The 27,500-nt window shown below is 40.5% G+C and overlaps 1 protein-coding gene across 1 annotated transcript in view; it reads left to right on the top strand.

Moving 5' to 3' along the window:
* PLXNC1 (plexin C1) overlaps positions 1-27,500 on the top strand; it is a 735,616-nt gene that overhangs the window by 558,048 nt on the left and 150,068 nt on the right. The window contains exons 27-29 of the mRNA XM_044087647.1: positions 14,016-14,070; positions 19,130-19,173; positions 19,264-19,371. Of these exons, the coding sequence (XP_043943582.1) occupies positions 14,016-14,070; positions 19,130-19,173; positions 19,264-19,371 (207 nt within the window). The remainder of the gene's footprint in view (positions 1-14,015; positions 14,071-19,129; positions 19,174-19,263; positions 19,372-27,500) is intronic.

Below are 27,500 nucleotides of genomic sequence, written 5' to 3'. Positions count from 1 at the left end.
AAGGCAGTGAGATGTACACATAAGATCCCAGTTTATTGGAACAGCAGCTAAAAATAGCGTTGTACATGACAGTAAAACGAACGGGAAAAAAAACGAACAAAAAAAGTTAAGCGCTTTCACCCAGCAAATCTGGGCTTCTTCAGAACTAATGACATTGTTTATAAACTATTTAAACTTTATAAACTATGTCATTAGTTCTGAAGAAGCCCAGATTTGCTGGGTGAAAGCGCTTAACTTTTTTTGTTCCATTTTTTTTCCATTCGTTTTACTGTCATGTACAACGCTATTTTCAGCCGCTGTTCCAATAAAAAGAGAGCTTTGGGCAACATGTTTTGGGTTAGATTGATTGTAATTTATTAAGGAACATAGGTAAACCACAGGTGCATTAACCTATATCTATAAACTGCACATTGTTTCTGTGATTGTAATATTTCTTTAGCTTTCTCTTGAATACTGCACGTTTGTCTATGGTAGTAATTTTTAAAGGCAAACTATTGCAGGTAGCAATCCTTGTCAAATGATTTTTCATATGAAGTCAAAAAAAGTAAGACTTGTACAGTTTCATTGATGTGTTATTCTTAAGAGACAATGAGCGTGAGAAGACCTTTAACATAGTAGCAAACAGAGGACAAAAACCTTTGTTGTGTAGTTTACAGGTGAAAGTGTTTAGAAAGTAGGCTAACCATGCTGAAATAGGAAGCCATTTTACATGCTGTATTGAAGTACAGTCATGTTCTTAAAATTGAAAAGGCTGATAAACCAAAGGATTTCAGTTTTAGTGGTTCGCAACATAGACGTATTCTGTTTAATCATGGAGGAAATAATGTGTAGGGCATAATTAAGTCTTTGAAGTAATAGATTAATAATAATGGCTGTTCTGGAATCTGTTATTAGAAGATGTAAAAATACTGCAAGCTATTTTCATTTGATGTAAAACTTTAAAGGTAGCAAACTCTGTCTGGCTGTGGAAGGGAAGTGTGTCAACTAGAAAAACTCTTAGCTACCTTTACTGTATGGTGAATGGAATTATAGGGCAAGCAGGGTGTTTGACAAATACTGGTGATATATTTGATAATCTTTTAGAAGTATTAAAGGTTATGACCGTGAATTTTGTTGTGATTATAGTTAGTTTGTTCTGAGCTAGCCAGTGTCAAATTCATGCAAAGTCTTTTTGTAGTAGATGACCTATTCGTGAAGAAGAGAGGTGAGCAACTGTAAATACTATGGAAATAGTACTGCAAATAGTATGTAAAACTGTATACATAGTAATGTTCAGGTGAGGTATATCACAAGGAAGATTGTTTATATAGAGAACAGGAGAAGTCCAAGTACCGAGTCTGACCCTTGAGGCATTCATATTGTCAAATCCTCTCAAACTTGAAATAAATGATAATAGAACTAATAGCTCATTAATAGTGATATGTAGAACATTTACAAATTTATAAATAACACTACTACTCAGTTAAACTTCAAACTAGTAAACAGTAAGTGCTGTGAATGAAACTTGATGTATGAAGCATTTTCACTTCAATTAATTATGTAATCATTTAAATTCAATTTAGCACCTTGTAATAGCCTTTAAAATGTTTGTATGTTTGTCAAGGTGTTATGGAATATTTATGTTTATCAACTTTTTATCTGTACCATTACATGGTCCATTTATTCTTACAATGGAAAAAAGATGAAGGTAATGAATTGACTGAACAAGACAACAAATTTTCACATGTCAGCAGTCTTCTCAAATGCTGAAGACTACACAGAACCATGTTCTAGTTGTACTAAATTCAATACACTGGCTGGGATTCATAGACAGTGCATTGAGCTGTGTAACTTAGCAAGGGTAGCAGCCATGTGCAGGGAGTGGGTTATTCAAAGGTACAGATAGCAAGGCTGCATAGTGATCAAAATAGCATGGCACTTAGTGTATGCTAATGAGAGAACAATGACATGCAAATTGAAGAGACCCATACAAACACACTGATTACACAAATGTAAGATCCTGAAATTGCCATCTTGATTAAAAAATGTATAAAATGGTGATGCTCATTTACATCACTGAGATCTATGCTGTACATAATGGGAGCCACGCCAGGAATAGCAGCAGTGGTAGCACAGCAACATGTGTTGAGAGCTACTACGAGAAACAGTGCTCCAGGGCTGCAACCATCTGAACCACTGGGGGATGTGCAAATAGGGTCTGACTTATTACCAGTTCACAGGCCAACAGATTGTGGACTATTTCTAATGCTGTCATGGACCTAGTTCAACTGTGTCATCCAAACTCAAAATGTACAGGAATATATATGTGTGTGTGTGTGTGTGTGTGTGTGTGTGTGTGTGTGTGTGTGTGTGTGTGTGTGTGTGTGTGTGTAGCCTTATCTTTCTTAGTTACAGTGGCTTTCTATCAATCTACAAAGAACATAGTATGGATATTGTAGGCATCAGCCTCATGCATTCTAAACCATTTCTTTGGCAACATGTGAAGCAGCATATTTGGTTCTTCAGGACAGCAGAGGGGAGGACCAACAGCCAGAGGGCCTTTATACATACCCAATTTTCCTGAGATCCTAGGAGCCACAGATTGCACAAGTTAACACCAATGCTTCACCTCACCCAAAGAAATATGAGATATATTAACAAGAAAGACTTACACTCCATGAACTATCAGGTGATCTGTAATGCCCAGGGGAATAGTTATAATGCCAGTGTACCATCCAAGCAGTTGACATGATTCACACATTTATTGTGTATGCAAATTTCTACAATGGACACTGTGCAATCAAAAGAAACAGTAGGTAAACATCATGGCACAGTTTGCCATACCACTTACCACAGTGACAAAAGGGTAGGACAGAGAGCCATGGAAGTAACATGCAGTAGCAGTGCCACAGCTGAGACAGAGGTAGGTGCAGTACCTAGCAGTACTAGCAAAGAGGCAGCATCTTGTCCACCATTATGGGCCATGATGCAGACAACATAGAATAAAATGATACATGAACAAGTCAGGTACACACATCAATATAAGATGGGGTAGGGACTTGGAAGATGAACATGATAGCTGTATATTCTGGGAAGCTGTGGGGTCAGGGATGTCATCCTCAGGCAGTGGGGTCATGCTGGTATGATGTAATGACTGAGAATGTCCACTGTGTTAACTGGTTGTGCTGAGACTTATGCTGCTTCTCTACTGGGTCATCTTTGATGGTGGATATAGATGACTCCTGGTGTTGTAGACAGGACTGCACCACTTACATTTTCCATCATCATCAACATCATCCACAGATGTGTTTCTGATATCAGCCCTCTGTTGTCCTGTTATACTGGAATTTCAAAAGTGGAAACTGTGAAAACATAAACACATATGCCACCATTGTCATCCCCTCATGCGTATACACACACACACACACACACACACACACACACACACACACACACACACACACAACAAATAAAACTGCTTTTATAGCACATGTTGGTAGATGCACCTTGTCATGCAGGTTGTTTCAGCTGTTAATCAGAAGTGCCTCTAAAGTAAGATAATTAAGTGATCTTTATTCAGTCCTTCACTTTGAACATGCAGTGCTGTAAGCTGTAATGTCCTGTAATGGACATTGCTAACCTGATGTCTCCTGTATTTAACCAACAATGCGTGGGCCCAGCTCAGCTCGCTCACCAAAGCCAACCCCAGGTATGAGGGGGCCACTCTCCCTGGCTGCTGACTGACATCAAAATCTCCTTGCTTTGAATGAACTAGTATCATATTGGTGGTCCCTGCACTGTGGTGGACCTGTGTGTCACAAGGTCCCATTATTTTTTCTTTATATGCAGTATCTTTCTAGTGAACTTGTGTTGCTCCTTTTGTAGAGACCTGTTATGGTCACCAATGACAATCACACCCGTACCAGCCAAATCTAGCCTCAGTGTTGCTACTCTGCAGCACCTTTGCTAAGGAGGTGCATGTATTCTGTACAGGTAACCTGCAGTAGCATTTCAGTCTCATAGCTGGTGAGCTTATCAAGGTGTTTCTTCCCTCAGGTGCCCATGCAAGCACCTGTACAGCTGAAGACAAAACATGTTAGGCAGTGGATGTGCATCCTATGCTGTGCTGTGGCATGCATATTAGTAATGCCTACAGCCTCCCCCTCTTTATGGTCCTGGTTATCAGCCACAGTTAGTACTATGCACAGCCTCACTTCCCAATTATGTATTGTACTTATCACTCAGAATATAACCTTGAAACCTTACACCCCCTGCAGTGTGTCCTCCCCCACAGTTGTCTCTGTTCAGAGTTTGAATTCTTTCAGCCACAGACAGCCTGTGCTGTGCCATGCCATTGTCATAGGTTCACATACAGCATGACATCAGTTTCACTCTGCTTGACATTAACTACAGGGTTTGCAATTTTTGCCGAGGTATGTTATGAGGCAGGACTCCATGTCAACAGAGGCTTTACTCAAATTCCTCTGCTTGGGTATTTTACAAAATACTGGAAATGTATTATATAATGCTAAAAGGGGGTAGTTAAGGCAGTTATGCTAGTAAAATGAGTTAGTGCCAGTCTCTGTGAATCTCTGCTGGTGCATAATACACTTCCTATGGGATTCCTTCTATAACTTACCATTTGGCTGATGCTCAAAACATCGGCCCTGAAAGATTACCAATGTCCCATCATGGTGGTTAGACTTGGAGACATCTGTACAATTTTGGGGTTGATATATATCTATCTATCTATATGTGTGTGTGTATGTGTGTACACACACACACACACACACACACACACACACACACACACACACACACATAGATAGATATATAGATATATATAGATATAGACAGATAGATATGGGCTGTCAAATGGTAACTTGTCGAACCTAGAAAACTGACAGCACAGCTGATCAAAAATTCAGTTTTACTATCCAAGATTGTGGCACAGTGGGGACTGGGGAGTTTGCTCTTTTCCCACTGAAATGTGATCTTGGAGTTAGTATATATAATTAGCAGGGGTTTTGGGGGTGCATGATTTTTTTGTCTTGTACTGAGTTTTTTGATCTGCTGCTGATTGATAACTTGTGGTCGATCAGTTGCTATTCAATGAATGAAGTTTTTGACCAATTGTCAGACTTTTTTATATATATATATATATATATATATATATATATATATATATATATATAGATATATAGATATATATGTAGTTAGGCGGGGTGTGGGGTGCACAGTCCCTCACAGTGGGGAGTGTGAGGGGCATAGCCCCCCACATGCTTCATACATTTTAAACCCTACATATGGATACTTATAGCTACAATGAATAACTGTTTGGTGAAAACAATATTTACATAAACTATGTGGGGGGGGTGCCCCACACACACCCCCTAACTATATATACTAACTCCAGGTTCGCACTACCATGGGGAAAAGGGCATATAGCATTTTCAGTGTTTTGAGTTTCAGTCAAGTGGGTTTTCAGTGTTTTGAGCTTTCTATCTTATGGTGTCAGTGAAATGAGTTTCTATCAAGTGAACTTTCTATCATTTGATAGGAACCCATATATATATATATATATATATATATATATATATATATATATATATATATAAATAGATAGATATAGATATATAGTTGCAGCTGACTTGGATGAAGCACATTTGTGTGACGCTAGAGAGCTGCCCATAATCATTTGAGCAAAATCTGATTTGGGTGAGTGTGTGTGTGTGTGTGTGTGTGTGTGTGTGTGTGTGTGTGTGTGTGTGTGTGTGTGTGGGTGTACAAGTGCACGTTGAGTTTCTTTTGTAGTGGTAGTATTATGAGAAGAGCTTTTTTAAGGTAAGTTGCACGTTAGGGTTAGGGGCAGGGTTAGGTTTAGGGTTAGCGCTTACTACTAAGGTGAAGGTGGGGGATGAAAAGTAATTTAAGTATTTTCTTTTTGTGTACTATATCATTGTTTTACATTATGCAAGTGTTGTTCATATATGCTGAACAGCAGAGGTGTTGCTGGCTATTATTTTTCCTGGTGCCACCTACACGTATGGCACCCCACCTCAACTTTAAGTTAAAGAACAAAAAAAAGAAAAGAAAACCAAAACCAAAAAAAAGCTCCTGTCCTTAGACTCTAGACTTTCCAGTAATGCAGTGAGCACATGGAGTACCACAGCTCTACAGTTATGACCACAAATAATGCAAAACTACCATTCATTTCTAATGACAGTAATGCACAGAAGACTGATTGGGATCTGCCAGTTGCTCCTTGTAACACTTTGCACCCCAGGAGGCTGCCCTCTTCACCCCACCATAGCTACATCTCTGCTAAACAGCACCCGCTTTGTTCTGCAGCTGCTGAGGAACATCAGCTATACATTGTTAAGTTCCTAGAAGGTAGTTTCAGTTCTCCCATTAGTATAGATATGTATATCTGTGCCAAGCAGTAGTACAGTACAGTGCAGCATACATGTGCACTTAACTTTACTGTTATATCAAACAATTTTTTTTTGTCTTTTTTGGCTTTTTCCGGTTAGGGGTCGCCACAGCAGAACTCGGACCGCTAATGATTGGCAGTAGATTTTTACATGCCGAGTTGCTAGCCCTGACGCACAACCTTCAACGAAGGTACGCCCATTCACGCATGTCTCCACAAAGAAGGCGCTCTAACTGAGAATCGAACAGGACAACCTCTTACTGTAAGGTGACAACACTACCGCAGTACCACCACCGCAGTTCTGGTACTATCATATCTCCCAATCCCACTACCAAACTACTAGGGGTATTAATTGATAACAACCTTAACTTCAACGCTCATATTAACAGTACAATAAAAACAGTCAACAAAAAACTCGGCTCCCTTTATAGTATCAAACCCTTCCTGACTCCATTAGCTAGGACTACTATCGCCTGCACCCGTTTAATCTCTACTCTCCTCTATGCCTCCCCTATATTTACTAACTTGTGTAACTTCTGCATTTTCGACTTTTTAAGCCTTTCGATTGCTATTTCTGCCTGTTTTATTCTGCTATTACCTGTTTTTACTGTTTTTAATAGCTTGAATTGTTTATTGCACTTGCTTGTTTAAGTTTTGCTTAAATTTAAACAACAGGCTACACTCAAGTGTACTAGCTTTTGATAGCATTTAATCAACACAGCATTTATTGTATTTTCTGCCTATCTGAAAAAACTTTAAAAAAAAAAAAATACTCTTGTTTTCCCTACTTTTCTTATAGTTTGTTCCAGTGATCAGATTTTTCTGATCCCTGGGCTTTGTCTTGGTTCCTGTTTTCCATTTTTCCCTTGTTTGGTCAAGGGTTTTCTTTACTCCCTAGTGAGGAGGATGGGACCTGTGCCTGCTTGTCTGAGGAGTCAGGAAGGCAGTAACTTGTAGTTTGTTGTTTTTTTGGGTCATTCCTTTCTTTTCAGCCCCTTGCTTTTAAATGCTATATTTACGCATATTAGCTAGCTGAACGAGCCATCGCCACTGTTGCACCACTGTTGCACCGCAGGCAGGGCAGGTTTATTCTAGCTACCTAAAAAAAGTCACCTTTCCTTTTCCTTTTTCCCTTCCCTTCTAACCTATACTACTGAACTATACTACTCTATATAATTATAAATAATTCTCAAAAAGATCATCACTACTGACTCCTCTCACTATTCTCTATCTCTTAAACGTGTATTTTCTCGGTCACCCACGCCCCGGAATCTTTTTTAAAGTTTTTTTTTTCTATCTATTCTGTCGAGTATGTCGGGACTGCTGCCTACTCCTCTCCCTGCTCAGCTGGTGAACCTGGAATATTGAGGCAATGTTACAACAACAACCTCTGTCCAACCTAGACTCTCCTCTCCTCCTCCCACAAAACACAAATACATGATGCAACTATAACTGGCTGCTGAGCTGGAGAGGCAACATAGGGACTGGTAGGACCATTGGAAAGTTACCCCAGGACACAGGTTACCACACACACTATAGACCCATCCTCAATCCTCAAATCATACACATAAACACAATAAAACATACACACACACAGACATACTGGAGGTCGAAAAAAAGATCTACCAAACAGACGAAAACAACAACCACCACCAAAAAAACAACACCCAAACACATAGAACACACAGAACACATGTCAAACAACACAGTCACAAAGGCCAAACACAAACACAATGTCACCCCAATACCAAATTGGTGACGACACACTGACTCCACGTGGTCCAGCCGACTGGACTGGAGCTGGGCCCGCAAGCTGCCTGTCCAATGAGGAATTAAACCCACAGCTAGGACAGCTTTAATCAATCAAACCTCTGGATCCCATTAGCTTGACAAGCCTTATCTGCAAAGCCATGGAGAGGATCATAATGGACTTCATAAATAAAAGACATAGGAATTTGCAGACTTTGGATCTTAAATGTCAACCCATACATCACAACAAGATGGGTTGCAAACTGGCTGATGGAAGAACCCACAGGGTCCAGAGTTGCTGGCGCCCTCACCGGACTCAAAGCCCAGTGGTGTAAAACAAGGTTACCCCTAGCTACCAAATAGGTGGCAATCCACTGAGCACAGAAGAAGTTATCAGGGACTGGGGGACCCAGGTTGATAGTAGTCTGTCGGATAGATTCATCACCAAAGACTCCTATGCTGTGGGAAAAAAATCCCGGTAACACCTCTTGACCAATGGATGGGAGGATCGCAGATACTACCCGGATTACCTCAGTGGTGTCACTGCGACAGAGGCAAAGCAAAATAATGGGTATAGTTCCCCATACTAAAGGGGGGGTGGAAACTATGAAAACATGGGATAGTATCCCTAGGGCAGATAGCCTGTGTAGAACTATATGAACCTGAACCTATAAAAATAACCTTAACAAGCTAACAATCTCCTGTAACAATTTTGCCAGATTTGTCACTGGCTCTGCTTTCAGAACCCATCACTGTCATAATCTAGAACAACTAGGATGGCTAGAGTTACCAAACCAACCTACGTTATAACCAAATAACAGTTGCACACAAGATCCTGTATCAACCTACTAATGCCCCATTACTTACTAACCTTAACCCCCTACAATAATCTTAAGACCCTACGCTATTCAGACAAACTACTTGTACAACTAAGCAAAGCCAACAATATGGCTGATGACTCCTTGTTCTCTAACACTGTTGGCAAAACCTGGAACTCACTCCCTAGTGACCTGACCTTGCTTTCCTCAATAACACTTTTTAAAAACAAACTGAAACTATACCTCAAAACACATTGGTTATGCCCTTGTGCTAACCCTGACTAACTTCCTCACTTATCACTGGGTACATAGTACTCTTTCTATACCAAGTAGGTGCTCCTCTGTTAACCTTTAAAGAGAGTGTGTTTTCATATATTAACCTCATGTCATTCCTATCATCTTCCTGTACTATTCCCCAAGTCACCCTATATTAACCTCATGCCATTTCTAACATCTTCCTGTATTATTCCCTAAATCATTTCATGTATAAAGTATCTTAAACCAGCAATGTAAATAAATGTAAAGAATTGTTATCAGATGTACCTGCATTTTTAGAATCAGTCATGTCAAATAACTATTATTTGTGTTCGTTGGAGCTTTTCTCCCCGGGCCTGTGCTGAAAATGGACATATATCCAGTTGGACCAGCCCGGTCAACAAATGTAAAATAAATAAAATAAATAAATAAATAATTTCTTCCAACTGTATCATCCCTCTGCTGCTGCAGTTATGGTAGAGAAGAGGATGTAATTACCCTGGTCTCTACAGGCTACTTTCTTCAACTTTAAGTCACCCTGTGGCTACCAGATCTGTCTCTCAGCAGGATGACAGATGTCACCCTGCTAAAAGTGACCTAGAGATATCACTGGTGCCCTCTGTGTCTGCCTGTCAGGAGTGGAAAGTTGACTTATTTTCTAAGGTGGACATATGGAGTCTTGAGAGGTCTCCCAGCAAAAACAGCTGTAGAGGCTAGTCACTGCTAAAGAGCATCAGCAACTGAAAGCCCGTCTTGATATCAGGAGGTCCTTCTGGCTTGACTGGTGGTGTCACACAATGGGTCCATTTTGTCCATCAGGTCTCAAGGGGAACAACTGGCCCATAGCATTGGCCATACAAGGGTGGGATTCTTGTATTTGTTCCCCTCTGGACTGGCCTAACATTCACCCATGCCAAAAACCCAGCCTATTCCCTTCCCAATTTGTTACCCCCCTTATACTTTAAAAAAACTCTTGTTTATTTGAGTGGGTTGGGTTTGGTATAATAATTAAGGTGTTTATCTCATAGGCACAAAATACAGGGTTTGATTCCTACCTTTGAAAGGGAAATTGGCTAGGCTTAAAATGACCCTTGGGGGCAGCTAGCCTAGTACTTATTTATGAACCTACACACGCTCCAGGGATCTAAACCTTGTCATCACAATAAACAAAACATGCTGGAGGGATAGGTTCCTGACCCAGAGACTCCCCAGACTCTGGAATAGTTTGCCTCTTTGGCCCTCTTCAAAAGGAACCTTGACGATTGGATGGGAGAAAGGAAATCACGTCAGTCGCCCTGCTAGACATGGGTCCAGGGAAGTAAATAGTGTGGGAAGAAATAGCAAGGGAATTGTTATGGCTAGGCTTGTATAGGCCCTAGGGCTGATAGCCTAGTACCAACCTATGAACTTATGAACCTATGAACCTATGAACTTAACATTTCTTATTCTTTAACTAACCCTCCCTACCACCAATCGTCCACTGTCTGTATATAGGTGTCAATCCACTCTCTTTTCGCCTTTTTTGTATATACTGTCTCTGTGTCTATGTTGTATATTTGCCTGTCCACCACAGCTATTATGTCCTTCCCCACTCTGTCTCACCAACACCCAACACTCTGCACCTTCTCCACCTAACCCTCTTTTGTAAAAGTTACAAATTTGTGATCTCTCCACACAGAAAAAATATCCCTTCCCCAACATAGTTCTTATATCTTATGGTTCCCCTTCTGTTTACCTCCACTTGCTTTTTTTTCCCTTCCCTACATTCCTGTCCAACATTTTCCTCTACATTTATATGCTGAACAGGGTTGCCACTGTGCTGTGCACATCCACATCAGTCTTTCTGTTGATCAGTATACACCAGTGTTCTGCCCTTCATTTAAGGTTGTGAAGTAATTACAGCTGTGAGTTAATGCGTTTTTCACTTGTCTGCCTTAACTGTGCCATCCAGTGTGTAGGCCGTAATGTAGTAAAGCAGCTTCCATATAGCAACAGAAAAACAAGTGGGATGCTTCATGCGTATCAAATGATTTACAAAAATCAGTGTATACCAAGACTATATATTCCCCATTTTAAAGGCGGTATGGGACTCTTCAAAATTGATTACATGTATAGATCTACAATCATAGGACTGCGTACATATCTGCTGACCTCACAACACCCAAACATAGTGAATGTTTTAAGATATGAGGAGAATCAAGTCTAAGATGGCTTCCCTGCTTAGTTTAGCAGAAGCATATCGACGTCAAGCAGGAATGGAAATCAAACCAGAAGTAGATAAAAATCAGGAAGCAACTGAATGTGCTAAAAAATGAAAGAAAGAATATAAGGTGAAGGATCAGATGAGAAGGTAAAAAAAATGTGAAAAATGCATAAAAATAGTTAACAAGTATAGAAAACTCTTGGAACAACCTCATGTTGATCAGGATCGAACACAGGAATGGTTAAGGAGAGGTAAATTTAAACCAAAAGACAAAAGGTTAATATTGGCAGCCCAAGATGGTGGACTACGTACATATTGGTTTACAAAGTCCATTAAACACATGGGAAAAACAGATAAATGTAGGTTTTGTAAAACAGAATTGGAAGCAGTCACACATCATTTTGCTGGTTGTGATATTCTAATGCCAGAAGGACTGTATACTGAAAGGCATAATAATGTGGCAAGATTGTTGCACTGGGGATTGTGCAAACATTATAGATCCACAGAGCATCATAGAAAATGATGAAGTTTACATCACATGGGATCATTTATTACCAGCAGTTCAAAAAATAGATGGGAGAAAACCAGATATATTAGTCTATGAAAAGAAGACAAAAATAGCATTGATCATTGAAGCTGCTACAGCCAGTGATTACAGTGTGTTACATACAGAGAGGCACAAAGTCATACAATACCAGGTTTTGCAGGTAGAAATGAGGGCAGTGTGGAAGAAGGATTCCCAATCAGTTCCAATAGTAGTAGGTGCAACGAGAATTTACAGTCATACTTAGATACGTTACCAATACATTACTGGGCACATTGCAGGTGCTGCAAACAGCACTTCTGGCTAACATCAAGGACTGAAACAATACTAATTTGATGAACTTTAATCACACTTTGGCTTAGGAATGGGGTCCATTCCCGTCATGGTATTAGAAACCCAAAAAACTTGGAGAAATTAAAGTGAGTAACAACATAATGCGGTTTGTCCCATTACCACTGCACTTTCATTTCTCCAAAGCTTTTGGGAATATCACCTACTTATTACATCTTTGATTAGCAATTGACATAGCAGCCTCTTCAGATATTAGTGCTACACAGGTTTGAATCCAGCAGCCACTACTGAACCATACAAATTGTGAGTTACAAATATCCATATATTTACAGGGACGTCTTGGTCTGAGTTAGTGATCTGCTATGACTTAGAGTAAATGGAAAATGTGATGTTATTTTTTGGCTGGTTGTCATATATGCTCGAAATATGTTTTATTGTATGGAAGGTTTGTTTCCTGCCTGCTGAACATTCCTCTACAGGTGAAAATAAAGAAAATCATAGTACTACTTCAGTTATTTACTTTTTCTGACTGGATTAATTTCAGTAGGCCTATGGTTTATTTATAGAGGAAGACATTAGGTTGTACTTATATATATGATGGAACTCTGGTCATCAAAGCAAGAAAATTTATTTTTTCTTTTCAGGCAATAAACCTAGAGCTTTAACATCCACCTAAACTATTACAAGTGTCTTTGGAATAGGCTGCCAATTAATGTGAGGCAGAGTACCTCTATGACACTGTTGAAAAGGAACCTGTTGGAGTGGATGGGGCACCATAAATTCATAGTGGGGGATAGCACCCACAACCTTCCTGGACATGGGCAGTCATTACTAAATACAATCCTGGATATTAACTAGAGTATCTATGGTATTACATTGGTATGAAACGGCTAGGCTTAAAATTACCTCCGGGTCGATAGCCTAATAACCTCCTATGATCTTATGATCCTATCACTTTGGTTTTAACATCACTCCCAAAGGATGGCATCTTAGGAGTGCAGCAATTCTACCCCCACTCTTTGCTTCAGAAGTGTTATTTGTGTATGAACCTATGCAGTCAGTGTGGGAGTAGCAGCCACAGGGTGTGAAGCCTGCTAAGAAACGAACTGCCAAGCATCACTGTCTTATTCAGTGTATAGTTCTCTCCATATACCCACCTCCATTATTATGACACTGGAGTTTGCAAGTCAGATGTCTGACACTAGAACACTTCTAGATGCCATGTATAAAAATATCTATTGCTGAAATTAGGCAAAACATGTTCTTTACTAAACATTAATCAATCTTTAAGCTAATAAATGCATTAGAAAACCTTTGCTCAGGACATCTATCTTTAAATTGATACTGATTTTGTTTGTAAAATGAGTCTTTTTGTAAAGTAGAGATTAAGTTGTATCTTTTTCATTTAAAGACTGCACAGTGGTGAAGCTAGATTACACTAGATTTTTTATTTGCTTTAACCTTTGTGGCTGCACTGCAGTAAAAGTGGTTTACTTCATGAAAAGTCCTGCTGTGTCTTCATATGCTGTGCACTTATCAATATAGCAAACATTATCATTAATTACACCATTTTGAAACAAAGGGATGATCCCATGGGGACACAGTAAGCCATCTCACAGGACCAGCAAGTCTTCTTAATTGACCCTTCAGCTCTTTTGTTGGCACTGTAGGAGTGTTTTCTTCATAACCACTTTTTTCAGGAACTGCAACTTAATGTATTTTTTTATCGTTATATGTTTACAGATTTCAGATGGAGCAGAAATAAAGGTCATCAAAAAGGCACAGAGATGTAATTCAGGTAACTCCTATAAAAAAGAAAACTATGCTACTGCTTTAAAGAACTTCACCATCCAATATGTGGCACATACCTAATATGAAAACTCAGCAGATTCATTTGTGTTGTTATCCTGCCTATAGTGTGCAGTACTGCAGAAAGCAAAGCTACTGTGATGTCTGTTGTCACCACAGTTAAAAAATGTATTTAATGTTAGTAATTTCTGAAAATATGATAATAATATAATTTTTTACTCTGGATACCATGACAAATTATTGCTTCATTACCCAATAATAAAGTTCATAGGTAAGTACTAGGCTAGTTGCCCTTGCAGGCCAATTTCCCTTTTTGTACTCAAAATAACCTATCCAATTTGGTTATAGACTGGTCTTACCCATCCCCTGGTCAATAATTATATATTACTCCTAATGGGAATAACTGGGATAATACCATAGGTAATTAGAGGGGACCCATGCATAGGATAAAGCATTTATTAGTTGCATCTGTCTATTAGTAGTACAGTGGGCAGTCCTGGGGTAAATTTTCTGTTTCCTATACATAGATCTAAGGTATGCTTGAATATGAAGGGGATGAACTTACAAACGATGGGGAGTTTGTTCCACAGCAGTGGTATCTTTGACAAGATATATTTGTCCCTCCAAACCGTCCTGTTGATGTTGCAAAAGAGATTTAGATCCCTAAACTGAGTATTTCTGATGCCATTTGACTTGCTGATGTGCGGTGTGGTGACCTTTAAAGTTATGTTAATTAGTAGGAACCTCACAAACCAATGAAGACAAAAAGACGCCAAGGACCCAATCAGTCACAGTCAGCTATTGCACGTTATAAACACACTGCCACCATCAGCTTTCGTATAGTGTAAACTCTGCCAAAAGTAAATGTTACACCAGTGTAAGCGTAAGCAGTAATCCAGGTTTAAAACTGTAAGAACCACAAGTCAACGGACTTAAAAAATAACGTAAGAACTTTTATTGTAACACAAGCACTTTCGGAAGGCTTCGTATCCTTCCTTCCTCAGACAAAATTCAAACACTAATACATCCATTGTCTGCTTTTAATAACAGCATCATTAATTACAAATCAATTAGTGATTATTCAATTAACCACCATATTGTGTTATTAAAACTAGTTCTCGTATGTTTTAAAAATTATTGAGTGTGTTGAAACATCTTGACTTGATTGTTGCTTTAGTCATATTAGTCCCTACTAGCTAGTTCATGTAAGGAATATGTTGTACTTAACTAAGACCTTACTTAATGCTGCTTACTGTTCTAAATATGCTCTCCTCAGTCAGAGGTAAAGCCAAAGGTGCCTAACTGTCACCCAAAAGAACCTACTACGCTACCTAGCTGCCTAAACACTACCTTACTGTCGTCATGTAAATATCAGCAAAACACATTGCTACACTCACCCCATAACACACTTAGTCCCCTTGCTAAAATCTGCACAACCTGTTAAATGAGTTACATACCTTGTGTGCAAAAATATTGTAAAAAATAAAAAAATATATAAAAAAACAGCCCATATAAAGTCTTACACTAGGTCATGTAAAGTCTTATACTAGGATTGCTTATGTGGTCCCATGTACCATACCCTCAAAACCCCAGTACAAGAACCACCTGAAAGGGTCCTTACCATTATATTTTAGACCCAATTATCTCCTTAGGGCTAAAAGTTTTAAAATACAGGTCAACGAAATAGTGTCGTTTAACCCTGGAAACATGTGTATTTGCCATAAAAGTTCTTCTTTTCTAACAAGGTCTGCCATGGGCCTGAATAATCAAAACCAAAACAGTGGTCTACATGTTCTTAGTGTCTCCTCTAGATACTGCATACAAATGCTCATAGATTCATTGAATGCCCTCTCGGTCTTTCCGATATGCATTTCTTACAGGCTGCCAGATAAACCACTGATTTGGATGTACAGTTAAACCTCCCTGTCAATTTGTATTTCACCCCATTTATTAGAACCGAGCTCCCTTCATGTATAAACTTACAGTACCTGCAACACCCACATACAGTCATTCCTTTGTGCCTTTGAAAATCAGTATTGTTGTTCTTTTCTAAAAGGGCTTTTAAATTAAATCCTTTCCTAAAGGTGATGTTAGGTGTATCCCCCAATAATTGTTTTAAGTGTCTATCCTCCATTATATTTGCCCAGTTCTTCTGTAAAATGTTCCTAATAAAATGGTGATCAATGGAAAATGTACATAGAAATCTTACCTCGGTGTCAGTCTTTTTGTAATCTTGCCCATCTTGTTGTGTGCTCTGTTGATCAACACCTATAGTGCTATCTTGCCCCCATAAGATAGGTTTAAAGTGTCCAGATTCTCGTTTAAAACCAACCTCAGCTTTCACCTCTAATGTTAATGAGTGTGGATACCCTCTGTTTGCAAACATGGCAATCAGATTGTTGCACTCATCTTGAAAGTCCACTTCCCTGGTTGTCATGCGTGCCGCCCTTACCATCTGCCCCTTCACCACAGCTCTCTTTTGGTGGTAAGGGTGGCAACTACTGAAGTGGAGAAAACTGTTGGAGTAAGTGGGTTTTCGGTAAATAGTGCTAATAAATCTGGATCGCTCCATATCCTTGCCTAATTTGATATCCAAAAAGCTGATTTCGTTCTCATTGACTTCGTATGTAAAATCTAAGAAGTCTGTAAGTGTCCTGATCTCGTCTATGAATGTTGTTATAGTTTGCTTTGGCCCCTTCCACAGGAAGAACATGTCGTCCTGGTACCTAGTGTACCAGGCGACGTGCTCTCTGAACTGGCTGTTAGTAAATAACAACTTGTTTTCCCATTGTGCCATTACACAGTTGGCAAATGACCCCCCACAGGGTGACCCCATCGCGACCCCAGAGGATTGCCTGTAGATACAATTATTAAAAGAAAAGAAGTTGTATTTTAACACCAACTCTAATAGGGTCTCGATAGTGAGAATCACATTCTGTTCTACCTTCCTCTCTTCTAGGAACTCCCTGATCCATTGCAACCCTAATTGTTGTGGAATGACTGTATATAAGTCTTTAACATCCACTGTCATGAATGTTAAATTAGGGTCGAAAGTTATCTTGTTAATGTCCTCCAGGAAGCCCCACGAGTCCTTACATATATGTGTTTCTTTTACAATGTATGGTTTCAAAAGGCTGTCCACATATTTAGCACAAGCTGTAAGTATGGACCCTCTACCGTCCACTATTGGTCTAAATGGGGGGTCATTAACCGACGGAGACCCAAAGAAAGATGGCATTCTGGGTGATGTCATGTTGAGATAAGTGTGTGTGTTAATGTCAATAATGTCCTCTAAGAAAAGATCTTCGATTATCGCCCTAATCCTCCCATGTGCAATGTTCACTTCGTTGATGCTAGCATCCTCATATGGGCCATCATCTAAATGAGTAGTTAGTTTATTAATGTAGTCCACTTGATTCATAAACACTAACCCTCCCCCTTTATCGGGTTTCATAACCCGAATGTTACAATCCTGCAGTAACTTAATGAAATCCCGTTGTTCAGTTGTAATGTTCAGGGTGTGTTTGCTGTTGTTAATTCTACTAGAAGCTAAAAACCATTATTTTTTAAGTCCGTTGACTTGTGGTTCTTACAGTTTTAAACCTGGATTACTGCTTACGCTTACACTGGTGTAACATTTACTTTTGGCAGAGTTTACACTATACGAAAGCTGATGGTGGCAGTGTGTTTATAACGTGCAATAGCTGACTGTGACTGATTGGGTCCTTGGCGTCTTTTTGTCTTCATTAATTAGTAGGAATACATGGTGTTTCTCGGCTCCGTCTCCACAATGACAAGTGCAGGCAGGAATGCAGTCCTGTCACAGTGAAAATAAAGTGTAAGTGACTTACTTTGCTGAAAAGCCTATCTATAGGACCCCCTTACACCGTGGGCCAGATCCCAAAACCTCTGCTTTTAGCCTGATCTCAGTGCAAGTGATCACTTACACTGAGAGTAAGCCTTTCGGAATTGTTTGTTTCCTGAAAGTGGTTTCCGCTGTGAAGATGTTTGCTAAGGAGGAAGTCTCAGTAAAATGTGCATCATATAACTGCACTGCACTTCATCTAAATACAGTAAATCTATAGTCTAGAAATGTGGATATGCAGAGCTTATAAATGGAAATGTGCAGAAATATGCTATTTCATTCTCACTTTTTTGTCAACCAGGTAAACCCATTGCAGGTAATGCATTTTTGAAAGTAATCTGGAAGCACTCTCTGGTTAAGTCACACAACAGGTAAATGAATACTGAGATAGTCAAACCCTGAATTACACAAAGCAACTTATTAGCAGCTCGTGTCTTTAAGCCTCTATGCTAACAGACATAATTCTTGCGGTTGATAACTTTCTTTGGCTTTAAGCCTAGGATATTGCTGAGTTATGTCAAATTAAGGGAGGGAGCCAAAGTAAGGCAGCAATGTAGCTAAAATGGATGTAAAATGCTAAACTTAAGAAAATATACTGCCAGCTCAAAGGTACAGATAAAGCCCTGACTATGATACAGTTACTCATAGTTGCTTAGGACCTCAGTTACCTATAAAAGTTGGGGGAGATGAAAGTGAGCAACCACTGCTGGATTGCCCATCCTGGGGGTGGGAGGGAGGCATTTCTGTCTAATCACCTTAGTGACACCTAGAGGGAGCACTAGGCATTACACACAGTAGAGTCGGTGGTTGCTGAGCTTACAATGGCAGAATGTATTTGCACTGAATATCTGAGGGAAATTTGGCATACAGAGGCATGCTTCCCATCAGGAGACAGCAATAGGACAGCTCAGAAGAGCTGCCAAGGGGAAGGGATGATCCCATGGAGGAAAGGTTAAGCTACCTCACAGGACCAGCAAGCTGACCCATCCCTTACCAAACAGCTCTCACTTGGGGAATGGAGGGCAGACTAGGCAGAAGCAAATTGACAGTAGGCCCCTCACCTAGCCAGGAATGCCTTTGCAGGTCGATGAACCATCAGGCAAGGTCTTCTGGTAAGCAAAAAAATAAAAAAGGAAAATGTATTGTTTCGTTTACCATCTTTTTTCTTTTTATCTTTGTACAGACAGTTCTCAAAAAAATGGTGATTCTGGAAAACTGTATCATTTGGTGAGTGGGCAAATGTCACTTTTTATATATGCAAAATCTGGTTTTAAAAACTGGGCTGCTATTGACTTTCATTGTTTTTATTTAATAAAGATTTTACCAGACTCAGAAACCATTGAAGAGAAACATGGAGGCAAAAACAAAGCAAAACAGACATTTCAGGTTAAAGAACTTTACCTAACAAAACTTTTATCTACAAAGGTAAGGAATCTCATTATATTCATCATGTATTTCTTAAACTAGAAAAATGTATGCATAATTCATCAGCAAATTTACAGTATATGTAAATATATGTGTTTCTGCAGTCTTCAATACATTTTAATTTACAAGAGTATTCACCTAAATGAAAAAATAATGTTGCAATGATACAGTGGTAAAAAGTAGTAACGTAGAGGGGTTAGTCTTTCTAAAGTATGGAAGCAAGTACCTCTGAGTCTAAACAGTGCAAACATTAACAGGCAAAAAATAAAAAAAGGCATTATTAAAAAGGTACAAATACACTTAGTCCTAGTATCAGGTACATTGAAAGGTGTAAATGAAGTTTCAGTAATAATTATATCAAACTTATTGTATCTCTCTTTTTCTTTCTTGAGTTGGTATATATATATATATATATATATATATATATATATATATATATATATATATATATACAGAGAGAGAGAGAGTGCTATATTTATAGATAAATAGATGCACATACACACACACACACACACACACACACACACAGTCTGAAATACAGGTACGTGTGTGTGCGTGTGTGTGCGTGTGCGTGCGTGCGTGCGTGTGTGTGTGTGTGTGTGTGTGTGTGTGTGTGTGTGTGTGTATGTGCATTGTTCTGTCAGACTGAAAAATAAAATGATGCATTTGGTGCTTTTGTGAACTTTTTCAATGAGGCTGTGCCCCCCAAAACTATTGTGGAGAGCTCCACTCCACACCTCCTTAACTAATATAACAAAATCAGGATCATGGGTGAAAGCAAAACATTTCCCAAAAATCATTGTTTTCAATCTAATGGAATGAGTACTCACATATGTGTGTGTGTCAGGGGTTGTATATGTATGCAGAAGATGTGGCATTATAGGCAGACTCTGAGCAAGAACTTTAACAAAGAATAGGGAAATGGAATGCAAAAACTGAAGGCACATGGGATGCAACTGAGTACAGATAATACAGTGGTAATGGCAGCAAATGGGGAAAGCAGAACAAACTGGGAACTGAGATAGAAGAGAAAATAGTGGAACAGGTTAACAGCTTCAAATATCTGGGAGGGGTGGCTATGAAGAAGGGAATTCTGAATGAGGAGGTCAAAGCTAGAACCAAAGGGACTGCAGGCAACTGACACAGAGCATCAGGGTATAGTATATGACAGAAGAATTTCAAAGAAGCTGAAAAGTAAGGTGTACAAAACAGTGGTGCAACCAGTACTACTGTATGGTATATAAACCTGGGCAGTGAAGGCAGAGCAATTTTTGAAACTAGAGGTGATGCTGTGAAGTGTCTGAGATTGGTGGTAGGATGCATACTGAGGGATAGATGAAGAGATGAGGACATGAAAGCAGAAGCCAAAGTAGCTCCAGTTGCTGAAAAAGCCAAAGAGAACAGATTACAGTGGTTTGGGCACATGTGCAGAAAAGAGAAGGCAATCTGATGAGGAAGATTTGGAACAAGCAGGAGGAAGGCAAGAGGAAACAAGGGCATCCAACAAAGAGATGGCTAGATTGTGTCAGGAAAAAAAACTATGACAGTCAAGCATGGGTGTCAAAGAAGGAAGGAGATTGGCTTTGAATAACAAGAGAGAGATGTCGACAGCTGACATACCCTAATCCCATGTTGAAAAATGGGAAAAAGGGGGTGATGATGATGATGATGATGATGATATATATATACACATAGCAGATATAGGTACATACACATGCATACACACACACACACACACACACACACACACACACACACACACACACACACACACATAAATGGTTACAGCTGACTTGGTTGACAGACATTTTTGAGATTTACATGAGCATGTGTAAGAAGTGAGCCAGCAAAAGACAGTTAAGTTGGGTGTTTTCTAATTGGTCTATAAACATAAGTGGTGAGGCATGGAGTTTGTGTGAGAGAGTGTGTGTTTTGGGGTTAGGATAAGGGTTAGGTAAGGGGATAGATTTATTGTGTGCACGTGTGTGTGCGATGTAGGATTAGGTTAAGGTTTAGGGTAGGCAGTAGATTTAGCGCGTGTGGGATTAATAGAGGTTAGATGTAGTGTGCGTGTGTATGTGTGAGTGGTCAGTGTCTGAGTTGTCTTGTGTAGTGCTAGTGTAATGGAAAGTGCTTTTTAAGGTAAGCTGCATATTACAGTTAGGGGCAGGCTTAGAGTTAGGGTTAGCACCTTTTACTAAGATGGATCAGGAGACAGAGAACCTTGCAAGCTGATCCAGCAAATATCTGATTTGGTTTATCTTTAATCCACCTTTATGAACACCGGAGATATGACTCACTAGAAGGTTAATCCTGGAATAAAACCTGATTACACTTTTGAATATCAGAATTAAGTTCAGAAAAATCGTATCAGGTCCAGGAGAAATCAATGTGTTAAAACCACATTTTGCTATATTTTCTTCTAGAAACTTATTGCAACACTTGTTTTTTCTTGTCTAAATATTTTTCTCCTGAACTTTTTCTTTAGTGTCCTCTGAAATGCATATCCCCTCAAAGAATAGCACTAAATTGAATTAGATATTTTTGGTTTCCATCCTTCTCTCTGCTATGCCCCAGAGTCATCCCCAATCTCCTTAGCTAAGACTCCTGCTGTAACACCCAACCACCAGGATGATCTGCTGCATTCCCCATGGTTTTGAAACAACACTAAAGTCCTTATTCTCTACTGTGGGCTGTCGTCCGGTTCAGGAATTTGTTATTTAATGATTTCATATGGTCTCTACAGCCATCATTGTGACTACTCTGCAAAATTAAGTTGATAAATACTACTTGTGTTAAGCACCTTATTCCACCACAGGACCTGCCTATGGTTGTGCATGCCCTGTTTCTCAGTTTTTCTATACTATTGCAATTACTTTTATTTAGGGCTTTCAAACACTGAGCATGACAGGTTCCAGTGTCTTCAGAATTTAGCAGTGAGGTACATACTGAGGCCTCAAGGTACATCACAACCCATCCTCTGATCTAGTATAAGGTGATTCACCCTCATCAACAGCAGAACTAAAGGCACAATTCTTTAGTCATCTCAGCATTTGAAACTTTGTCAGTATACTAGACACTCCACTTTTACCCATAAAGCTCCAATGCACTAACTTCATCTCCATATATCTTTTGCCGTGCATCAAAGTTGCATTAGAGAGGTGTCTCCAGGCTACTTTAACCCAAATATTTGTTTAGCTGTAAGACAAGTTTCTGTGCTGCATGTTAAATATTAATTTGTTTTACTTACTGGCTTTGCTTCTTCATTCCAGGCAATTATCATGCCAATCTATTCATTTTTTATGTGTTTTGGTCAGTCTATTGACTCACTGCTCCTGTGCTATTTTTTCCACCTTATCCCTACAGCTAGTTTTATAAATGTCTAGCTCTTTTCTTCTGCTATTTTTTGTAAGCCTGCCTTGTTTAGTTTTACAGGTTTATGCTGCTTATCCTTTTTTTGTCATTTGTTGATAATTGAGAGTTGGGTTTTCAAGAAGTATAAATGTGGGCATACTATTCTGGCCTAAGGTAGGTGTACATTATCTGCTGACTGAGAAATGTGTCAGTCATCTATACTTTCTACTATCAGAGATAGTAAAAATAAGATGTTATTGATTAAGTTGGACTATGACTCTATATCTACTCCTAATGGAGCTCTGGCCTCAAGCACCACTCGGGGGTCAACACCATCAACCTCCAGGGCAGGCACAGATACTCGTTTTTGCCTTCTTTTTCATCAAGAGCAACCTGGTTATTCACTGGCCCATATTCAGGCTCAGGACTTGAGGAGACTAACCTTAAATTATCAAGCATTCATGTCAGGGTTGACAGATTTAGCAATGACAACTCTCATGCTCTTTAGGTTGATTCTTCTGCATCAACTTTTCTGCCACTGTCAATGGCATTTAAAGCATTGTTGTCCATTTGTGAGCTTGTTTGAGCCCAGACCTCATGTTTAACTTCTCAGGTTTAGTCCTGGTATCAGTTTTATTGGGGGTGATACTGTTGTTAGTGGGTTAGCATTCCAGCCTTCAGGACTGAGGTTGATAGATGTCTTGATCCCATGGTCAGAGGACAGTCCATTATGGTCAAGTTTATTACTGATCTGTGTTGATGTCAGCCTCAGTTGTCATCAGCCTTTGACAGCAGGAGCTGGTATCCCAAGCCTGGAGTGTATCAAAGTCAATATCAGCTGACACCTATGGTGCAGGTGTCCTGTATTCTCCACCCTTTATTACTGTTCCAATTATGATATCACTCTTGACAAGAGACATATATTTGCTTGGCCCGTTAGTCATCAGCTATTTGCTAATCAGAATTTAGGGGTTGGAGACCTTTTGCAGCATCAGTCCCAGGTATCTATATCAGAGTAGGCTTCTTCATTGTTCTTTGATACATCACTGAGGTCCAGTAGGAAGCACAAGAGTAAGAGAAAGCACTTGAGTTCCCCCTCAGGAGTCCCCAACCCCAGATATCGAGGGTGAAGAAGAATTTGATTCACCACCATTACAACTAAATGACTCCAAGACTGGGGACATCCTTGAGATGATGAGGCAGAAAGGGGTACGACCCTCAGACTCTCATGGCATCTCTGAAAAATATCCTGCCAGAGGTCTTTTGAACCCCACCAACCTTCTTCTGAGGTGGTCCTCCATGTTGGTAGATTGTGATGTTTCATTGTAAAAACTGCATGGGAACATCATGATATTAAAGTGCCTGCCCCATGTATACAAGGAAAGATTCTCTCAGTCTCCCAAAGACTAAACTATGTGGATGGAGACTCCAAACCAGATTCCATAGTTCCAGTAGTAGCCTTCAAAAGAATTCTTCACTCCAAAGTCCTGTTGTTGATCCCCCAGATGAAGATTCTAGGCACTTTTGGTGTCAAAAGCACATTTACATATCCTTCATATTTAGACTGAAGGTGGTAAACTATCCGTCTCACATCCTCAGATTCCAGTGAGAGCTACCTGAAGAAATGAACCTTTTACAAGATGAGGACAACTTAAGCTCAGACTGCGGTCTCACATAGCAACTATGTCTTCCACTGCCAATTTTGCCAGTTGTCTTGCTCACAAATTTGTGAATGGCGCAGCTAAGGTATCAAGCACTGGCATAGTTCTTCACTGTCACATCTTGTTTCCCCTGACATATTTCACTGCCAAGGAGATCTTTGCCATTGTGCCTGGTCTGCTTTTTTTTCAGGCCATCATTACAGAATCACCAGGAAAATATGGAAAAAGAGAACAAAACCCTCCTTGCTGCTGATGCCAAATTTCACGATGCACTTTTTCAAGGCTGCAGTGTAGTGGAGTCCACATCATTTCTGATTTCAACACAGCTGACCACAACATTCAGACTGAGGTCTGGAAGGAACCACACTGGCTGTGTTCATTTTCAGAGTGATTGTCTGCCTAAAGGCACAGACAGATGGCAAGATCAAGGATACTGTGTTCCTCCTTCTGTGGGACCTTGTCTGGCTATCCCACACTAGAGCTAGTCACAGATCACATGCTCCTCCTTCTGTGGGACCTTGTCTGGCTATCCCACACTAGAGCTAGTCACAGATCACATGCTCCTCCTTCTGTGGGACCTTGTCTGGCTATCCCACACTAGAGCTAGTCACAGATCATATGCTCCTCCTTCTGTGGGACCTTGTCTGGCTATCCCATACTGGTGCTAGTCACAGATCACATGCTCCTCCTTCTGTGGGACCTTGTCTGGCTATCCCACACTAGAGCTAGTCACAGACCACATGCTCCTCCTTCTGTGGGACCTTGTCTGGCTATCCCACACTAGAGCTAGTCACAGATCACATGCTACTCCTTCTGTGGGACCTTGTCTGGCTATCCTACACTAGAGCTAGTCACAGATCACATGCTCCTCCTTCTGTGGGACCTTGTCTGGCTATCCCACACTAGAGCTAGTCACAGATCACATGCTCCTCCTTCTGTGGGACCTTGTCTGGTTATCCCACACTAGAGCTAGTCACAGATCACATGCTCCTCCTTCTGTGGGACCTTGTCTGGCTATCCCACACTAGAGCTAGTCACAGATCACATGCTGCTCCTTCTGTGGGACCTTGTCTGGCTATCCCACACTAGAGCTAGTCACAGATCACATGCTCCTCCTTCTGTGGGACCTTGTCTGGCTATCCCACACTAGAGCTAGTCACAGATCACATGCTCCTCCTTCTGTGGGACCTTGTCTGGCTATCCCACACTAGAGCTAGTCACAGATCACATGCTCCTCCTTCTGTGGGACCTTGTCTGGCTATCCCACACTAGAGCTAGTCACAGATCACATGCTCCTCCTTCTGTGGGACCTTGTCTGGCTATCCCACACTAGAGCTAGTCACAGATCACATGCTCCTCCTTCTGTGGGACCTTGTCTGGCTTTCCCACATTAGAGCTAGTCACAGATCACATGCTCCTCCTTCTGTGGGACCTTGTCTGGCTATCCCACACTAGAGCTAGTCACAGATCACATGCTACTCCTTTTGTGGGACCTTGTCTGGCTATCCCACACTAGAGCTAGTCACAGATCAGATGCTACTCCTTCTGTGGGACCTTGTCTGGCTATCCCACACTAGAGCTAGTCACAGATCATATGCTCCTCCTTCTGTGGGACCTTGTCTGGCTATCCCATACTAGTGCTAGTCACAGATCACATGCTCCTCCTTCTGTGGGACCTTGTCTGGCTATCCCACACTAGAGCTAGTCACAGATCACATGCTCCTCCTTCTGTGGGACCTTGTCTGGCTTTCCCACATTAGAGCTAGTCACAGATCACATGCTCCTCCTTCTGTGGGACCTTGTTTGGCTATCCCACACTAGAGCTAGTCACAGATCACATGCTACTCCTTTTGTGGGACCTTGTCTGGCTATCCCACACTAGAGCTAGTCACAGATCAGATGCTACTCCTTCTGTGGGACCTTGTCTGGCTATCCCACACTAGAGCTAGTCACAGATCACGTGCTCCTCCTTCTGTGGGACCTTGTCTGGCTATCCCACACTAGAGCTAGTCACAGATCACATGCTCCTCCTTCTGTGGGACCTTGTCTGGCTATCCCACACTAGAGCTAGTCACAGATCAGATGCTACTCCTTCTGTGGGACCTTGTCTGGCTATCCCACACTAGAGCTAGTCACAGATCATATGCTCCTCCTTCTGTGGGACCTTGTCTGGCTATCCCATACTAGTGCTAGTCACAGATCACATGCTCCTCCTTCTGTGGGACCTTGTCTGGCTATCCCACACTAGAGCTAGTCACAGATCACATGCTCCTCCTTCTGTGGGACCTTGTCTGGCTATCCCACACTAGAGCTAGTCACAGATCACATGCTCCTCCTTCTGTGGGACCTTGTCTGGCTATCTCACACTAGAGCTAGGCACAGATCACATGTCCCTATACTAAAATGCATGGAGGCCCTCCCAAAAGGAAAGTAGGTTGGGCAGTGATATCAAGAGGCCATATATCCCAGTCTCTCCATTCTCCAGATAGCCCATCATATCAAAAAGGTAAGGTAATACAAGAAGTGTTAAACCTTATTCAGAAAAGATCAGCCAGTTGCTACCACAAAACCAGAAAGGGTGAACTTACAAATCTCCTTTTAGTTGCCAAAGACAAACAACTTCAGATTAGTACTCAGATTGAGTTGTTCAAACCAATCTGTTTCCAGAGAAACCTTTTGGATAGCATGGTACAACTGATCCCTCCTTGACTATCAGAATGAAATGCTCTCTTTAGACATCCATAGTACCCACTTCCACATAAAAAATGAGAAAGATTTCAGGAGGTGTCTTCATTTCCAGGATGGAACCAGTCACTATCAATTCTAGATACTTCCATTAGGTCTTCCTTCATGGCCTAGGATGCTTCTCAAATGCATGCCCGCATTTACATTGAACCTGGAGTTGTAAAAAATAAAAGTGTTTCCTTACGACTTAACAGGGGCTGACATGTGTGGTAGCACACATGCACCCTCTAAGAGCAAAAGCTGCAGAACTTACAAGCCATTGAAGTGAGAAATTAGGCAGAGGGGCCTGATCCTTTATGATCAGATAATATTTCAGTTCCTGGTCCACTTGGCACTCTCCCTGGTGCAATAAATGATCCACAAGCTAAT

This window comes from Protopterus annectens, chromosome 11.part0 (genome assembly GCF_019279795.1).
Source record: "Protopterus annectens isolate FY-2018-M chromosome 11.part0, PAN1.0, whole genome shotgun sequence".
NCBI lineage: Eukaryota > Metazoa > Chordata > Ceratodontiformes > Protopteridae > Protopterus > Protopterus annectens.
The sequence above is the reverse complement of the archived record's forward strand: the minus strand, read 5'-3'. Positions and strand labels throughout refer to the sequence as shown.